Genomic DNA, 15,569 nt, shown 5'->3' with positions numbered 1-15,569 from the left:
GTAGACTAAACTTGAGGCTTTTCTGGTAAAAGATGAGAAAGACTACGGCCAAGAAACCAACTTAGATCTAAATTAGCATGAGGGCACCATAACAAAGAGGCAGAAATGTCTACCGTTCCTTATTTCAAAATGACTGAGGCTCGCTCTGGGCCTGCCCTCTATTCCCTCAGATTCTACCTCTTGGCCCTCTTTTGGGTCCTTAAATACAGCAAGGACTTCATCCTCACACCCTCCCAAAGCATCTGCTCAAGCCATGGGATCTACATTACCCTTGGGATATTTTTCTTAGAAATATAGCCTCACGTGACAAGTTCTATAATTTTCTTTGTTCAAAGCTATACTGCAGATGCATTATGGATTAAATTGACTTTTGTGCACCGGCCTGGAGCACCATCCAGCAGGTCCAATGATATGGGAAGAAAAATAGAGTTCCACACCAATGATTTGCAAACCACCATCTGGAAAACTGTCCATTCACAAATGGTGTCTGCCAGCAGTAGAGTGGTACTTGTATTTTTTTAATGGCTATTAACAGAATATAAAACAGGTGGTTATGGCACTATTTCTGGGCTTCAAATTAAAAGGTAACTAAAAGCTGCAATTTTAAGGCACTCAAACAGCATATATTTTAGCCCAAACATCTGGCAGTTGAATGATTTCAAAATTCTAGAGAAAAATCAGGAGGAGAGAGGAAAGGTAGGCATGATTATGAGGCTCTGTTGCTTCACAATCTGAGACTTCTGACACTCCTTTGCTCTATAATGTCAGTCCTCTCCTATAATTTATGTATCTACCTTGAGGCTGCCTTATTTCCTGTCCCCCAACTCACGCCCCCAAAATAAGACCCATAATTACAGTTAAATCACAGGCTGCAGAGTGAGAATCTCAGTACGTCTGAGATGTGCCTGAGCTGTCTACCATACATGTGTTGTGAGTGATTGCTCCATTCTCCCCAAGTTCTCCATCCACCTCATAACCTTCAGATTCTGAATGTTTGACTCACCCCCGCAAGATTCAATACCCTGAATCTCTTGCTGTGATGTGAACTCACAACAGTATTTTAGCTGCTTTCTAAAATGGAGCATTCATTCACATATCTTTCAACAAATTGTTCTGAGGACAGGGAACTGGAGACCCGAGATTGTGCCCTCGCAAAGCTCCCCAGAATCTGACCTGGGCTGACCTCCCCTCCAACTGAAATCCTTCCTCCTCTGTAAATTCTTCCAGACACAGATAAACCGATAATATATATGTGAATATAAAAACACATTTACAAACACATATAAACACATGCCCAGTGATACTTTCCAAAAGTAAACTCATCATTTCAACTCCTTACTATGAACTAACAAGTCTTACCTCATTGGCCCCTGGCTCTCTTCCCCATGTCACTAACACCCACTCCTCCTCTAATTCTGTGTCTCTGTCCACACTGGCATCTGTGCCACATGACTGTGCCCCAGGACCTTCTAACTGAATGTTCCTTCTGCCCAGAAAGTTCTTTCCTCAGACTTGTTCATGCCCCACTCCCGGATATCACCGGGGTCTTTGCTTAAATGCTACCCAATACAGACACCTTTCATGACCACCCTACCTGGACTCACCACTGTCATTATGCCCTTATCCCTCCCCATTTTATTTTTACTTCAAAGCATATTATATATTAATCTAGATATTTTCTTCCCTCCCCATTAGAATACAACCCTATGTAAGTAGAGACACATTTAGATATGCAAACAAGATTCTGAAAAGTGATGACACAACTAAGTTGTTCTAATAATTCAATTTTAAATTATTTTTACAACATATAAATAAATGTATTATTGTCAGAAATGTTACAGCACTATTGTTAAGTGAAAAAAATTCAAGTTCCAAACTCTTGAAGAAGAACTTTTACTTTTATAAAAATATTTAGACATGAAGACGTATTTAGACAAACCCATAGGGAATCATTTGAAAGAACGATATATGTTTCTGAGTGGGTAGGGTTATGAGTGTGCTTTTGCTTTTTGGTCCTCTTATAATTTTATACCCGTTTTGTAAAAGCAAATATTACTATCAAAAAGAGAAAAAAAAAAGTAGCATAGCTGATGAAAAAGAAAGCAAAAACAAGTCAGTGCAAAAAATGCAAGCAATTAAATAACAAAATACAAATACTGCAAATATTACCTAATGTTAATTCCTTTGTATCATAATATATGCAACATGGCCAAAAATTTATTTGCCTACTTAGAACAATGAAGCACCATTATTACGGTTCACATTTTCAGCTCTTACTGATAAAAAGCACAATGCCATCCTTCCAGCCTGTGAATGCGCCTTTGTGCTTTGACAAGACAATAAAAGGCAAGAGACTTTACATCTCACCTAATCTGTCCCCGGTTATTAAAACATCAAATTCAAAATACTTCATTCTTTGTCATAAGAAGCATGGTAGTTACAAGAAATTTATGATCTGCCACTGAGGTAGCAACCACTTTTGTATAAATTTTAATATGAAAGATAAAAATTTCTAGCATATCTTCTAAAAATTACATAAAACAAATATTGGTGAGACCACCCAAATACCATTTTCACTTCACTTCTGACACTGCCATTTGTACTGTTTGTCATAAATAACATATAAAATATTTTTCCTTAACTGTTTTCTGTAACTATGCTAGGGTCCATCTTGGAATTCTGCCTATTACAATGGGTTATATTTTTGTGCCAACACCTTACTTGAAAGCAGCACTTAAAAGCATATCTGATTTTAGAAGTATGCAAGTGCTATGGTTTGGATGTTTGTCCCCTCCAAAGCTCATGTTGAAATTCAACCCCCAGTGTTGGCAGTGGGGCCCAGCGGGAGGTGTTTGGGTCATGGAGGTGAATTCCTCAGGAATAGATTAATGCCCTCCCTGGAGTGGTGGTGAGTGATTTTTCACTCTGTTAGTTCCACGAAAACTGGCTGTTAAAAAGAACCTGGCACCTCCTGACCCCTTGTTTCCTTTCTTCCCAAGTGATTCCTGTATCTTCCACCACAACTGGGAGCAGCTTGACACCCTCATCAGATGCAGATGCCCAGTCTTAACATTCCAGCATCAGAATCGTGAGCTAAATAAATCCCGTTTCTTTATGAACTACCCAGCCTCAGGTATTCCTTTATAGCACACAGCTATGTAACAACACAGACTATGACAGCAGAAAACCTCTGTTTTGTAATCTTTTAGCAATTTTATTATTATACTTTTAAGTTCTGGGATACATGGCCAGAACCTGCAGGTTTGTTACATAGGTATACACGTGCCATGGTGGTTTGCTGCACCCATCAACCCGTCATCTACATTAGGTATTTCTCCTAATGCTATCCCTCCCCTAGACACCTCCTGACAACCCACCAATAGGCCCTGGTGTGTGATGTTCCCCTCCCTGTATCCATGTGTTCTCATTGTTCAACTCCCACTTATGAGTAAGAACATGTGGTGTTTGGTTTTCTGTTCTTGTGATAGTTTGCTGAGAATGATGGTTTCCAGCTTCATTCATGTCCCTGCAAAGGACAAAAACTCATCTTTTTTATGGCTGCATAGTATTCCATGGTGTATATGTGCCACATTTTCTTTATCTAGTCTATCATTGATGGGCATTTGGATTGGTTCCAAGTCTTTGCTATTGTGAACGGTGCTGCAATAAACATACATGTGCATGTGTCTTTATAGTAGTATGATTTATAATCTTTTGGGTATATACCCAGTAATGGGATTGCTGGGTCAAATGGTATCTCTGGTTCTAGGTCCTTGAGGAATCACCACACTGTCTTCCACAATGGTTAAGCTAATTTACACTCCCACCAAGATTGTAAAAGCATTCCTATTTCTCCACATCCTCTCCAGTATCTCGTTTCCTGACGTTTTAATGATCGCCATTATAACATGTGAGAAGGTATCTCATTGTGGTTTTGATTTGCATTTCTCTAATGACCAGTGATGATGAGCTTTTTTTCATATGTTCATTGGCTGCATAAATATCTTCTTTTGAGAAGTGTCTCTTAATATCCTTTACCCAATTTTTGATGGGGTTGTTTTTTTCTTGTAAATTTGTTTAAGTTCTTTGTAGATTCTGGATATGAGCCCTTTGTCAGATGGATAGATTGTAAAAATTTTCTCTCATTCTGTAGGCTGCCTGTTCACTCTGATGATAGTTTCTTTTGCTGTGCAGAAGCTCTTTAGTTTAATTAGATCCTATTTGTCTATTTTGGCTTTTGTTACCATTGCTTTTGGTGTTTTAGTCATGAAGTCTTTGTTCATGCCCATGTCCTGAATGGTATTGCTTAGCTTTTCTTCTAGGGTTTTTATGGTTTTAGGTCTTACATTTAAGTCTTTAATCCATCTTGAGTTAATTTTTGTATACAGTGTAAGGAAGGCATCCAGTTTCAGTTTTCTGCATATGGCTAGCCAGTTTTCCCAAAACCATTTATTAAATAGGGAATCCTTTCTCCATTGCTTGTTTTTTGTCAGGTTTGAGAACGATCAGACGGTTATAGATGTGTGGCATTATTTATGAGGCCTCTGTTCTGTTCCATTGGTCTATATATCTGTTTTTGTACCAGTACCATGCTGTTTTGGTTACTGTAGCCTTGTAATATAGTTTGAAGTCAGGTAGCATGATGCCTCCAGCTTTGTTCTTTTTGCTTAGGATTGTCTTGGCTATATGCACTCTTTTTTTTGGTTCTATGTGAAATTTAAAGTAGTTTTTTCTAATTCTGTGAAGAAAGTCAGTGGTCGCTTGATGGGGATAGCATTGAATCTATAAATTACTTTGGTCAGTATGGCCATTTTCACGATATTGATTCTTCCTATCCATGAGCAAGCAATTATTTCCTCATAGCCATCATTGAGAGGTTAGGTTATGGAGTTCAATTTACACTCAAAGAATTAAAAAGTTTGGCAACAATGATAATTACAAAGATTTTCTAGCTATTTCTGGCAAAACAGTATAGGTGAACACGTTTAACTCTGTCCCATGGAAATGATGGTAAAGCAATTAATAAGAGGAAATAAGCTACCAGGTTAAAAAAAAAAAAAAGATGAAGAATAACAGCATTCAGGATAGATGAGATTTTCAAAGGAAAGAAAAACAGGCAGAAATATAATTTAGAATAAATAAAACTTTTATCATTTCTTTGTGTTGGTAGCATTTCAAATCTTATCTTCTAGCTATTTTATAATACACTATTGTTAACGCTAATCTCCCTCCTGCACTAACAGTGAAGTGCTAAGCTGAAGTGATATCCTAAAAACCCTGATTTGTTCATTACACATTGCATGAATGTAACACAATATCACATATACTCACTCCATAAACAGTACAATAATTATGTATCAATAATTCTTTTACAAAAAAGAATAGATAAAAACTCAGAATCCCATATCCCAAAATATGGCACTTTGACATGCTGAACTGAGCAGCCTCAAGGTCTCTCTGAACTCCACCTTTGTCTTTTGTCTTTGCTCCTCTGTCTCTCCCAAAGCACAGAATGAAGTTCTGTTCTCTGAAGTTCTCTTATCTGCTTAAAGTTTGGACCCATCAAAGAAGAAAACAATTACCTCTAGTCCCTTCCCTAGTTTTCATTAACTGAACTCACGTCACAAGAAGAAAGACTGAAGTCTGTCATAATATCTCAACAGACTTTTGTCATAAACCACTGTCTGTTCCGTGGGCCCAACAGATTTTGTCCCAGGCCTTTGTTATGTTCTTCAAGCTCACTGAGTTCCCATAAAAATCATTTACTAGTCCCCTAAAATCATCCACTTTCCTCTCTCCTAAGAGGTGGGGTATATAAGCATCTGTACCTTACTGGGATATCTGGTAGTCACTCTGTGATTTTTTTCGCCCTGCATGCTAATAAATTTCTATGTCATTTCTCCTATTAATCTTCCTCTTGTCAGTTGATTTCTTAGTGAACTCACATCTCCAAATTATAACATTTGGCAGGAGCCTAGCAATTTTTAAAAAGAGAAGCCTCCAGACTCTGGAATACCAAGAATAAAAGTATAGAAAGCACAGACCACACACAAGGAGCTTGAGCCAAACTCTCCATTCTAAATCGAAAGATATAAGCCTCTCAAGAGAAAGAGCCTGCCAACTGTCCAGCAAAATAAATTAAAAAGGCACTGTGCAAGGTTCATTACTGTGCATTTGTAGAGTCTACATTGAAAAGAGATTTCAAAATTTGCAAAGAAAAAATGAATCACAAAAATAGGTCCAGAAATTATACTAGCCTCAGATTTCCCAACAATCCAGAATTAAAGAGAAGGCTAATAGAAAAATGTCTTCAGAAATCTGCGTGCAAGTAATTTTGAGTCTATAAATTTATACCAAAACTATGATTTACTAGAGTAGAAAAAGGCAAAGACTAAAAAAAAAAAATTATCTAAGATGCACCCTTTCTTGTTAGACATATGCCAACAAAAGGGGGAGTTAACCAAGAAAGAGGAATACATGAGGTCCAAAAATAGGTGCTCTCACATAGGGCTGAGTAGTAGAGATCAGTGCAGGAAGCTTGGGAACTACTAGGTGACACAAATTACAGGAAGACACAGAGACCAAGAGAAAGGTCTTGGAAGGCATGGGGTAAACTGGTAGATGTGATTTAATGATGTAAAAAAAACACTGAAAGTGGTGGTTTTATAAGAATATTTGTGCATTCTAGAAGTAGCAGCAATAAGAAAATGAAAAACAAGGTAATTTACTCCATGAAAACCAAAATATCACACAAAGAAAGTAACCATAGTACAGCACTTGGCTTAGCAGAAAACAACAGCTACATAGTCATAGAAATCTACAGGTTTATTTAATCTTCCAATTATAATGATTATTTTGGCTGGATAAGTAATGAGATGTGGAAGGGTATAAAATGGCTAAGTGCTCATCCACCATAACCAGAAGTCAATATATATTGTCCAAAGTTTATAAATCAAGAACAGAAAGACATTACTTAGACACATGTTCCAGGAGAAATAGCTTAAATGAGATTAAAAGTTTCCTCTGAGAGCCTCAAGGATGGGCTCACATTTGTTAAATGCTCCTACAGTCCCCTACATGTTACCTTGGTACTTACTTCAAGTGAAAAGAAAAATTTGTGCAATGTCTGCCTTCCCCACAAAACTGCATCAGTGCTTTAAGGCAAAGACAATGGTGCACCTTGTTAACTGCTGGATTCCCAGGACCTAGACTGGTGCTTGACACAGCGACACTAAATTAATTCATTTTAAACACAGGTGAAGCTTTCAAATCAAATGACCAAAATGTTAGGATCACATGGAGGATTAACTAAAGCATTTTCATATGTGACTTTCCCAAAAAAAAACCATAAATCTTTCTAATTGTAAGGCATATCAATTTTGTATACACCTAATAGCCATGGAGTTTTGGCTGGTATGCTAAAGCTGAGAGAAACCTTACGGATGAAAACCAACTCCCTTGATTTATCACAAAAGACTCTGAGGTTAATAACCTGTCCTGGGTCATACTGGAGAAGTCAAGGTGGATGACAGGTGACCACGTAAAAATGAGTTATGTTGATAAATTTGTGGCTGTGTCAACTCTACCCAGTTTCACATTAGAGAGTAAAAATATAGAAAAGCCTCACTCCTACTTGTGCAAAGTGTCAAAATATCAAATTACTCTGCATTACAAGAACTACTTCTATTTATTTATATCCTTAACTGAAACTTTTCTCACTTGAATAAGTTCATGTAGCGTATTCTCTCTTTGGAGGATTTTTGCCAACTCTGGATCATAAATTCTCTTTTTTTTCCCTTCTTTTAACCACAGATATTCACCAGATTTTAATCCAGTCTTTTTCTCACTTTATGAAATAGGTAATTCACATAATTTTTAAGTGTACAAAGGCATAAGATAGTCTTTCTCCTGCCTCTCATCCCTTCACTCAGTTCCCCATACCGCCAAAATAAGTTACGCAACACTAGTAACAGATTTCATATCCCCTTCATTTGTATATACAAATGGGGCATACTATACACAATTCGTTGTAGGTTTTTATTTATTTATTTATTTATTTTGAGATGGAGTTTGACTCTTGTTGCTCAGACTGGAGCGCAATCTTGACTCACTGCAACCTCAGCCTCCCAGGTTCAAGCAATTCTCCTGCCTCAACCTCTGGAGTAGCTGGGATTACAGACAAGCACCACCACACCTGGCTAATTTTTTTTGTATTTTAGTAGAGACGGGATTTCACCATGTTGTTCAGGCTGGTCTCGAATGCCTGATAATCAGGTGATCCACCCGCCTCTACCTCCCAAAGTGCTGGGATTACAGGCATGAGCCACCGCACCTGGCCTTTTTTTTTTTTTTTTTTTTCCTTAATGTATCTTGGAGATATTTCCTTAACAGTACGTAAAAAGCTTTCCTATTCTTTTTGGTAGCTGCATCATATTTCACTATATGGATGTACTATGATTTATCAATTAGTCCACAACTGATGGCATTCTACTCTATTTTTCATCTTTTGCTGTTAAAACAATGCCACAATGACTAACTTCTATAGGCAACTTTTGGCCTGTTTGCAAACTGTACATGTTCAGTGGAATTCCCAGAGAAGAAATGCTGAGTATGTGAATCTGCAATATTGATAGGTCCTGTCAAATTTCTCTCCAAAGTGGTATATCAATTTACCCTCCCACTAGTAGTGTATGAGAGTTCCAGCATCGAACTGGAGTGTTGCTTATCAAATAGGTAGAATACGGTATCTTGCTATAGTTTCCATTTGAAACTCTCTTTTGAAGGAGACTGACCCTTTCTTTGTATTTAAATATAAATCTATAATCTGCATAAATGTATACATTTATTTTCCTCTCCCAACTGTCAGGAGTATAATTCTTGATTGTCCATAGCCCTGACCCAGTCCATCTGGACAGATGTCCAGCTGCATGCCATTGTCTTTTATTTCCATTCCAAACCATTTTCTAAGGGCAGCCTTCTTTTACGAGGCTTCCCAAGTTAAGCGGAGGAGGCTGTCACATAATGCTGTGTAGGCTTTGAATTCAGGAAGGAAAATTTGACTCTTGACTCTACTACCAATATTGTGAGACTTTTGATTACCTACTGAACCTCTTGAAACCTTAAATTATATGTCTGTAAAAGGCAGTAAAGATACCTCTCTCATACGTTTGCTCTGAGGATTAAGTGATTTGATATTTTTAAAGTTCCAAGCTCAGGGCTTGGATCTGAGTAGTGCCTTAATAAAGGGTAGTTTGGTTTTGTCATCATTAATTGATTAGGAAAAACGAAAACACACACACACTTGGTTAAGCAGTTGTTTCAGTGCTTTAGCATACTTCCAATTAGGAACTCCTGGGAGTCAAACATTCAGGGAAGTCCCGCTGGATGGAGTGGTACCATTACTTGGCCACATACAACTGCCAAATAAACACTAAGAATGACTTATTACTAGTTGAAAACTTCGATTTGTTCTCTAACAACTTCAAGTCATTTTGTGTAAGCACTGCCACTTATTTGGAATGTTGATTCCTGAAAGGATGCACTTTTCTGCCTCTGTCTAGGACTTGCAAAGCCTGCAGGGTCAAGGAGGAGAGCAACAGAACCAAGGGGCAGCATTTCCATTCACCTTGATGGTGCAGTTACTATCATGTTTCCCTCACTATGCTGGCTTGGCAAAGGAAGCTCACCAAACCATGCTTGGAGAAAAGTTAATAATGTGAGAATGTATTTTGAAAGCCCAATTAAAGTTCTCATACAATGTATGACATTCGTGAAACATTAAGTATGCTCTGAATGAAACAAGTCACACACTCCAAAGACGTGTTTGATTTATACTGAGTTCATATTAAGAACAGAGATGTACACTTTTATCTCCTCCATTAATCTGTGAATTCTATGAAGGCATATTTGGTCATTCATTTATTTTTATATTCACATTGCTTTGCACCATGTGGGACACAAAGCAGCCACTTTAACTTATGGATTGAACAGACTCAAAGTATTACCTTCTTAACTTTTACTTCACACAGATTCCCTCTTTTCAGCATATAGCCTGGATTATTTTCCTTAATTTTACAACCACCTACGGTTTGTTGCTACCATTTTGTTTAATAATTGGTAACTAATATTTCTTATATCTGGGTTTTGGTATATTTCATCAGAACTTTGGATAGAAAATATTTTATCTTGAGGGAATATTTTCTCTTACTTTACAAAACTTGCTATTACCCTTTTTACATATTTTCCACTGTGATGAGGAAAAAAACTTAAAAATGTTATAACTATCAATAAAGCTAGAAGTTCTGGTTACATAAACTTACTGCAGGTCAATTTGTGGTATCCTTGCAACTTTAACACATTCAGAACATACAATTGAGTCCATTTCCAAAGAATGTTCACAGCAAAAAACAGAATTCCCAAATTAGCCACCTGGTAGACACCTTATTGAACCCAAGAGATGGGTTCACAAAGATGAAGGGGACACAAAGATGAAGACACAGGCCCTGACCTTGGGCCTAGTAATCCTGTTTCACCTTCTTTTCATCAATGACACTGTATTTGGTCAAAGTAACAGCCAAAAGGAATATAGCTGAAATGGGCCACAGTGTCACCCATTCTAGAACAAAGTAAGGAACAATCCAATTGCCTCACATATTCAAATATGTTTTGAAGGAGCAGAGTTCAGAAGGGTGGTGGACAGGATGGTGTCAAAAAAGGAACCAGAACTTTAGAGTCCATTAGAGAGACCTAAGTTCAAACGTCACCTCTCACCTCCTCTCATGATTTAGGGTAAATCACTCTCCACTCGGAGTGGTACCACTCTCCCTCCCACCCACCTGGGTGGAGGAGTTTTCAGTTATCTCAATGGCCAGAGGATGCTACTGGCAATTAGTGTGTGGAATCATGGATAACAAATATCTTACAAAGGACAAAAGAGTCCAGTTCAAAGAATTGTTCCATTCAAAACGCCCATAGCATCCATCACTGAGTGCTCTCTCAAACTCAGTTTCTTTAATTGTCAGATGGTAATAAGTGGACCAACCTTTCATGCTGAGTGTGAGATTTACATGATATGTTGCAAGTAAAAGTACCCAGCCCAGGAGTAAGTGCACAGTCAGCCCTTGATAAATACTGTTCTCACCTTACCATCTCTCTTCAGTTACAAACATTGCACAGAACTCATTTTAAACAGGTCCATCATGCATGATACAGCCAAGAAACAAAGTTGAGCAATCATTTTCTCAAAGCAGATAAAATAAAGCAGGAATTCCTCCAAGTTGCATATTTCAGCAATATCTGTATAACAGGCTTTTGCAAAAATTCTCTGAGCCTTAAATCTAGAGCCAAACACTTTGTCTAGAGACCTTTATGACCCAGTTCCAATCTAACTTTCTCACTGCTCCTTCCACTCTGTCCAATTAATGTATATAGCCCCTAACAGATCATAAACCCCTTGTAGGCCTTTGCTCAGTCTGGAATACCTGTTCCCTCTTCTCTTTTTTCCTAAGTTCTCTTTGTATAGAACCATCACCAATTCCTTGAAGACCCAGTTAAAATCATCCCTACCAGGAAGCACTTCCTGGTCTCCCCTATCACTTCTAATGAGTCCATTCCTTGTATACTTATAAACTGGGCTTAACACTGCAGCACTGATTCTCAAACTAGGATCCACAGAACTCTGGGAGTTTTGGAGTTTTCTATGAAAACTTCAATTGCAGTTTTCCTTTTTATATCATCTAAAATAAATTAATATAAGCATTTCCTGGAAATGGTCAACCACCTGATATAAGTACTATCAAGCAATTTGAGTGCCCACGCCTAAGTTGGGATATACAATAGTGTTGATGCTAATAGGCCTTCTTTAATTGTGAAAGATTAATGAGATCAGAACAGCAACAAAGAAAACATAATGAAGTGTTCTCACCAACTGAAGCCCATATAACTCACAGCACACCATAAAAACAAAGATTTTCCTATGGTTCAAAACAGTAAAATATTGGAAGAGCTGTATCAAGGCATGGCAACTCCCCAAAGACCTGGTGTTTGTCCCAGTATGCATTTTGTGAGTAACCAAAAAAACAGTTTCAGGATGTTGTAAATTCTACTTTTATGGGTCTCATAATTAAGTTTTAGTTTATTTTTTAATTTTGTACTTAAGAAACAAGGAATTCTGTTCTTAAGGAACTTATGTCTTGTTTTATATTTGTACATGTTACATTAAAAAATTCATGCAAATCAACACTGGGGATGCAAAAAGGAGACTTCAAAACACAGGTTTTAGAGAGTGCATTTCCTTTCAAGTACATCAAAAAGCCACGATGCAGACAATAACCTTTATTACATGTTCAGAATTGTAGGCACATCTGATACCATGTTCACTGACTGAAAAGTAGTTACATAACTTTCAGTAAGTTTCCTTAACCCTGTTTTTTACAGTAAGATGGGGATATTGATAATATAGGTTTGGTCAAAGGTCATGTTTAATAATATTATTGAAAGTACTTTGTAAAGTGCCAGACATATGATAGGGATTCATATTAATGTTTTCAAGTGGTCTTCCCAGCTTCTTATAGCTCTTAAACAAAGAACCCTTCTTCTTACTCTTTATGTCCCTACCACACCAACCCCGTTTGTCTGTTGCACTGACTCCTCTTCATCTAAAATCACCTCTACAGAAGGTATATCCAGCTCTCATAATGACACGAGTTTTTATGCCCACAAAGAGAAATAGCCAAAACACCCTTTCATTTTGAAATAAGATCATAGTGACAAATTGCAATTCTGTTTCCAATCTTGTTAACATCAGGGTGTTGTGTTACTGGGACATTCATTACTACAAAGAGGTTCCATTTGTTTTATTAAATTTTCAATAAAGGCTTTGTGTTTGTTTATGCCCTTGAAATGAAAGATGTAAGCTCATTTAAAACAGTAAAACACCCACACAAGGGGTCATCTGCTATCCCCCTAACACCTGGCAAGTTCCAAAAAAGATGAGAACAAAATTAGCATTGATATAAGCACAATTAAAACCTTCATTGTTAAAAAGCCACAGTTTTGCCAATCTGGAGATGATGAGAATAGAGAAGTGGTAGGTGAACAAGGAACTAGCTGCTGGAGTGGTCAGCTCCAGTCAGTAAAGAAATTAGAATTGAGAAGTGCCTTAAAAAGCCAAAATGGGGCGGAAAGACCAGTAGGATTTCAGGCCATTACTGACATGACCCTGAAACTGACCTGCTTACTCCTTTCTAACACTGACTTTCAAGTCCCCAACTGTGCTGAGCCTACTTGGGATTTCCTTGCAGGCTGCGTTCATATTATCCAAGACTGTTAGTGTTGCTACGGCGGTGGCAGGCACCACAGGCTGCCTGCCCACACCAGCAGAACTAGCTGACACCCTGGATGAGATCTGTCAGACTTCAAAACTATTTTTAACTACTGTGTAACTTTGAATTTTAAATTCTCAACAGTCAGAGCAATAATAGCTGAAACGTCCCAGGAGATTAACCACTCAATTATCGTAGGAGCTTTCTTGGAAATATGTGGCATGTGATTAACAGACGGTCATAATGAAAATGTTTCACAAGCGGGTAAACTGAGGAACACAAAAACCACCAAAATCACATCACAAAATCTGAATACTAATGGAACTGGCTCACTCTCAGTTCTGTTTCCTATCCATTTTTTTTTAAGCCCACCAGGAAATCTTGAGTCCGAAGTAAACATGGCTTTCTGGAGTGTCCTTCCAATGACAATGGTCATTCTAGTGCAATCTCGGGAGGAGATAGTGTAAGCCTCTCATTAGTTTAAGAAAGCGGGCTGCATTTTACTTAACCCCTCTTTCTTCAGGGGGGATGAAAAGACTCAGAAATACGCATTTAAATGAGGCATGTCTAAAACTTTTTGATTTTTGAACATAGGAAAGTGAAGGAAAGATAAAAATATTACAGAGAAAGGGTACCCTTTGATTACTGAAACCAAGACAGCTGGAAACTTGATTTCCAGAATCTGTTTGGGAACCTGAGGCAGCTGTTTCTAGGAGAGATGAGAAGTAAAGAAATGTGGCGTCGTTTACATGGCCAGTCCCTTTTGGTGACAGTCTTGGGAACGCATTATCACAATTCCTTTTAAAAATCATTTTGAGAAAATTTAAATAAGATGGCAAAATACCATCTTAGCTGAGGGGGTGACGCCCCAAAGCTTTACCTTTTCCACTTTTGCCCCGATCTCCTCCCCCACAAGTGGTGCTGGGATCGCGCCCTCAATTCCCCTGGCCGACGGCTCCGCTCGGCTCACAAGTGTTTCCCATTACTACAGGCGGGACGCCCGGGCAATCGCTTTTGCCACAGAACTTGGAGAGTAGAGCGTGTGTGGAACGGGAACCCAATCACGTTCCGGCAGGGGAAGGTGGGAAAGGAAGAGCGCGGAGCCAAGCGGGGATCGGGGGATATGCGTCCGGCCGCCGGGCAAGAACTTCTGCCCGATTTAACCTGCAGAGGAGAGGCGAGTGGTGCGGCACGGGAACGGGGCAAGGAGGAGGAAACTTTAGCAATGGAGGAAGAAGAACAGAAAGTGGCGAACTGCAGCCTGGCCCAAGAGCGGCCAGCTGCCGGCGGTCAGGCCGGGAGCCTTCGTCTAGCGAGTACGCGCAGGGCCCCCCCGCGACCTCCTCCGCGATTCCCACCTGGCAGCGGACCGGCCTGGAGCCGGAGGCTGGCTCGTCCCCGGCCTCTCCTCCTCTTCCTCTTCCTTGTCCCGGGAAGGACTTCGGGGAGCGAAGAACCGGGAGAAGCTGTGCCAGGGGGCGCTGCCCTTTCTCCGGCCGCTGGACATTTCCCGAGGGGGCCGCGGGCCCGGGGCCGTCTGCAGGGAACTGCCTAGGTGGTGCCTGGTGCCCGGAGCCCGACCGGGCGCCGCGGGATGCGGCGCGGGCAGATCGACTCGACGCGAGCTGCCAGCGCGGCTGTCTCTCCCGGGCGGGAGAAATGCGGACGCGACGCGCTCCTCGCGCTGCAGCTCCTCAAGCCGCTGCGGCTGCTCCTCCTCCCGCCCTCGCCCGGCGCGGCCCGCCCCACCCCCAGGAGGAGCCAGCGGCCGCGGCACCGCCCTGAGCCGGGCGCAGCCGCCACCGCCGGAGCGCGACATGGTCCCCAGAAGGCGCCGGCCTGAGAGCCTGAGGGGTGTCGCCCAGCGAGCGACGCTAGGCTCGAGCTTCCCGCTCAAAAGAGTTCAGGCTGCAGCCTGTTGAGCTTTGCCTTCAATTACTTTCTGTGACCGTTGTGTTTTCTATCCTACAGTGAGAGCACACAAACAGTTTTCTCCAGACTTTTGAAAGAGGTTTATGAACTAAGGTTTGTGAAAACACTTGGCAAACTGCAGTACCGGGGCGCCCCGAACTTCCTGGGAGCTAAGAAACAGCTACCGCAGGGACAGCTCCAGCCCTGAGGGCGAAATCGCGTTAGCCCAGCACCCGGCGGCGGGAGGGAGAGGGGGTACCTGTCAGGCGGTCACCACTTCCCGGCGCGTTCCGCTGGCTTTCTGTGGTGTGACTTTTCCTAACCGCGTTGTGCTTC

The 15,569-nt window shown here is 40.3% G+C and overlaps 1 protein-coding gene and 1 long non-coding RNA gene across 3 annotated transcripts in view; one reads left to right on the top strand and one right to left on the bottom strand.

The window, feature by feature from the left end:
• The window catches only part of LOC103881073, a 110,025-nt gene extending 100,380 nt beyond the window's left edge, over positions 1-9,645 (top strand). For both annotated transcript variants that reach the window (XR_004182025.1, XR_004182024.1), the window contains 2 exons: positions 3,000-3,088; positions 9,561-9,645. This is a non-coding gene — a long non-coding RNA (uncharacterized LOC103881073). The remainder of the gene's footprint in view (positions 1-2,999; positions 3,089-9,560) is intronic.
• CRYBG3 (crystallin beta-gamma domain containing 3) overlaps positions 1-15,342 on the bottom strand; it is a 124,770-nt gene extending 109,428 nt beyond the window's left edge. The window contains exon 1 of the mRNA XM_003893829.5: positions 14,681-15,342. Coding sequence (XP_003893878.3) covers positions 14,681-15,141 — 461 coding nt within the window. The 5' untranslated portion in view covers positions 15,142-15,342. The remainder of the gene's footprint in view (positions 1-14,680) is intronic.
• Positions 15,343-15,569: the final 227 nt, after the last annotated feature.

This window comes from Papio anubis, chromosome 2 (assembly GCF_008728515.1).
Source record: "Papio anubis isolate 15944 chromosome 2, Panubis1.0, whole genome shotgun sequence".
Taxonomy (NCBI): domain Eukaryota; kingdom Metazoa; phylum Chordata; class Mammalia; order Primates; family Cercopithecidae; genus Papio; species Papio anubis.
The sequence above is the reverse complement of the archived record's forward strand: the minus strand, read 5'-3'. Positions and strand labels throughout refer to the sequence as shown.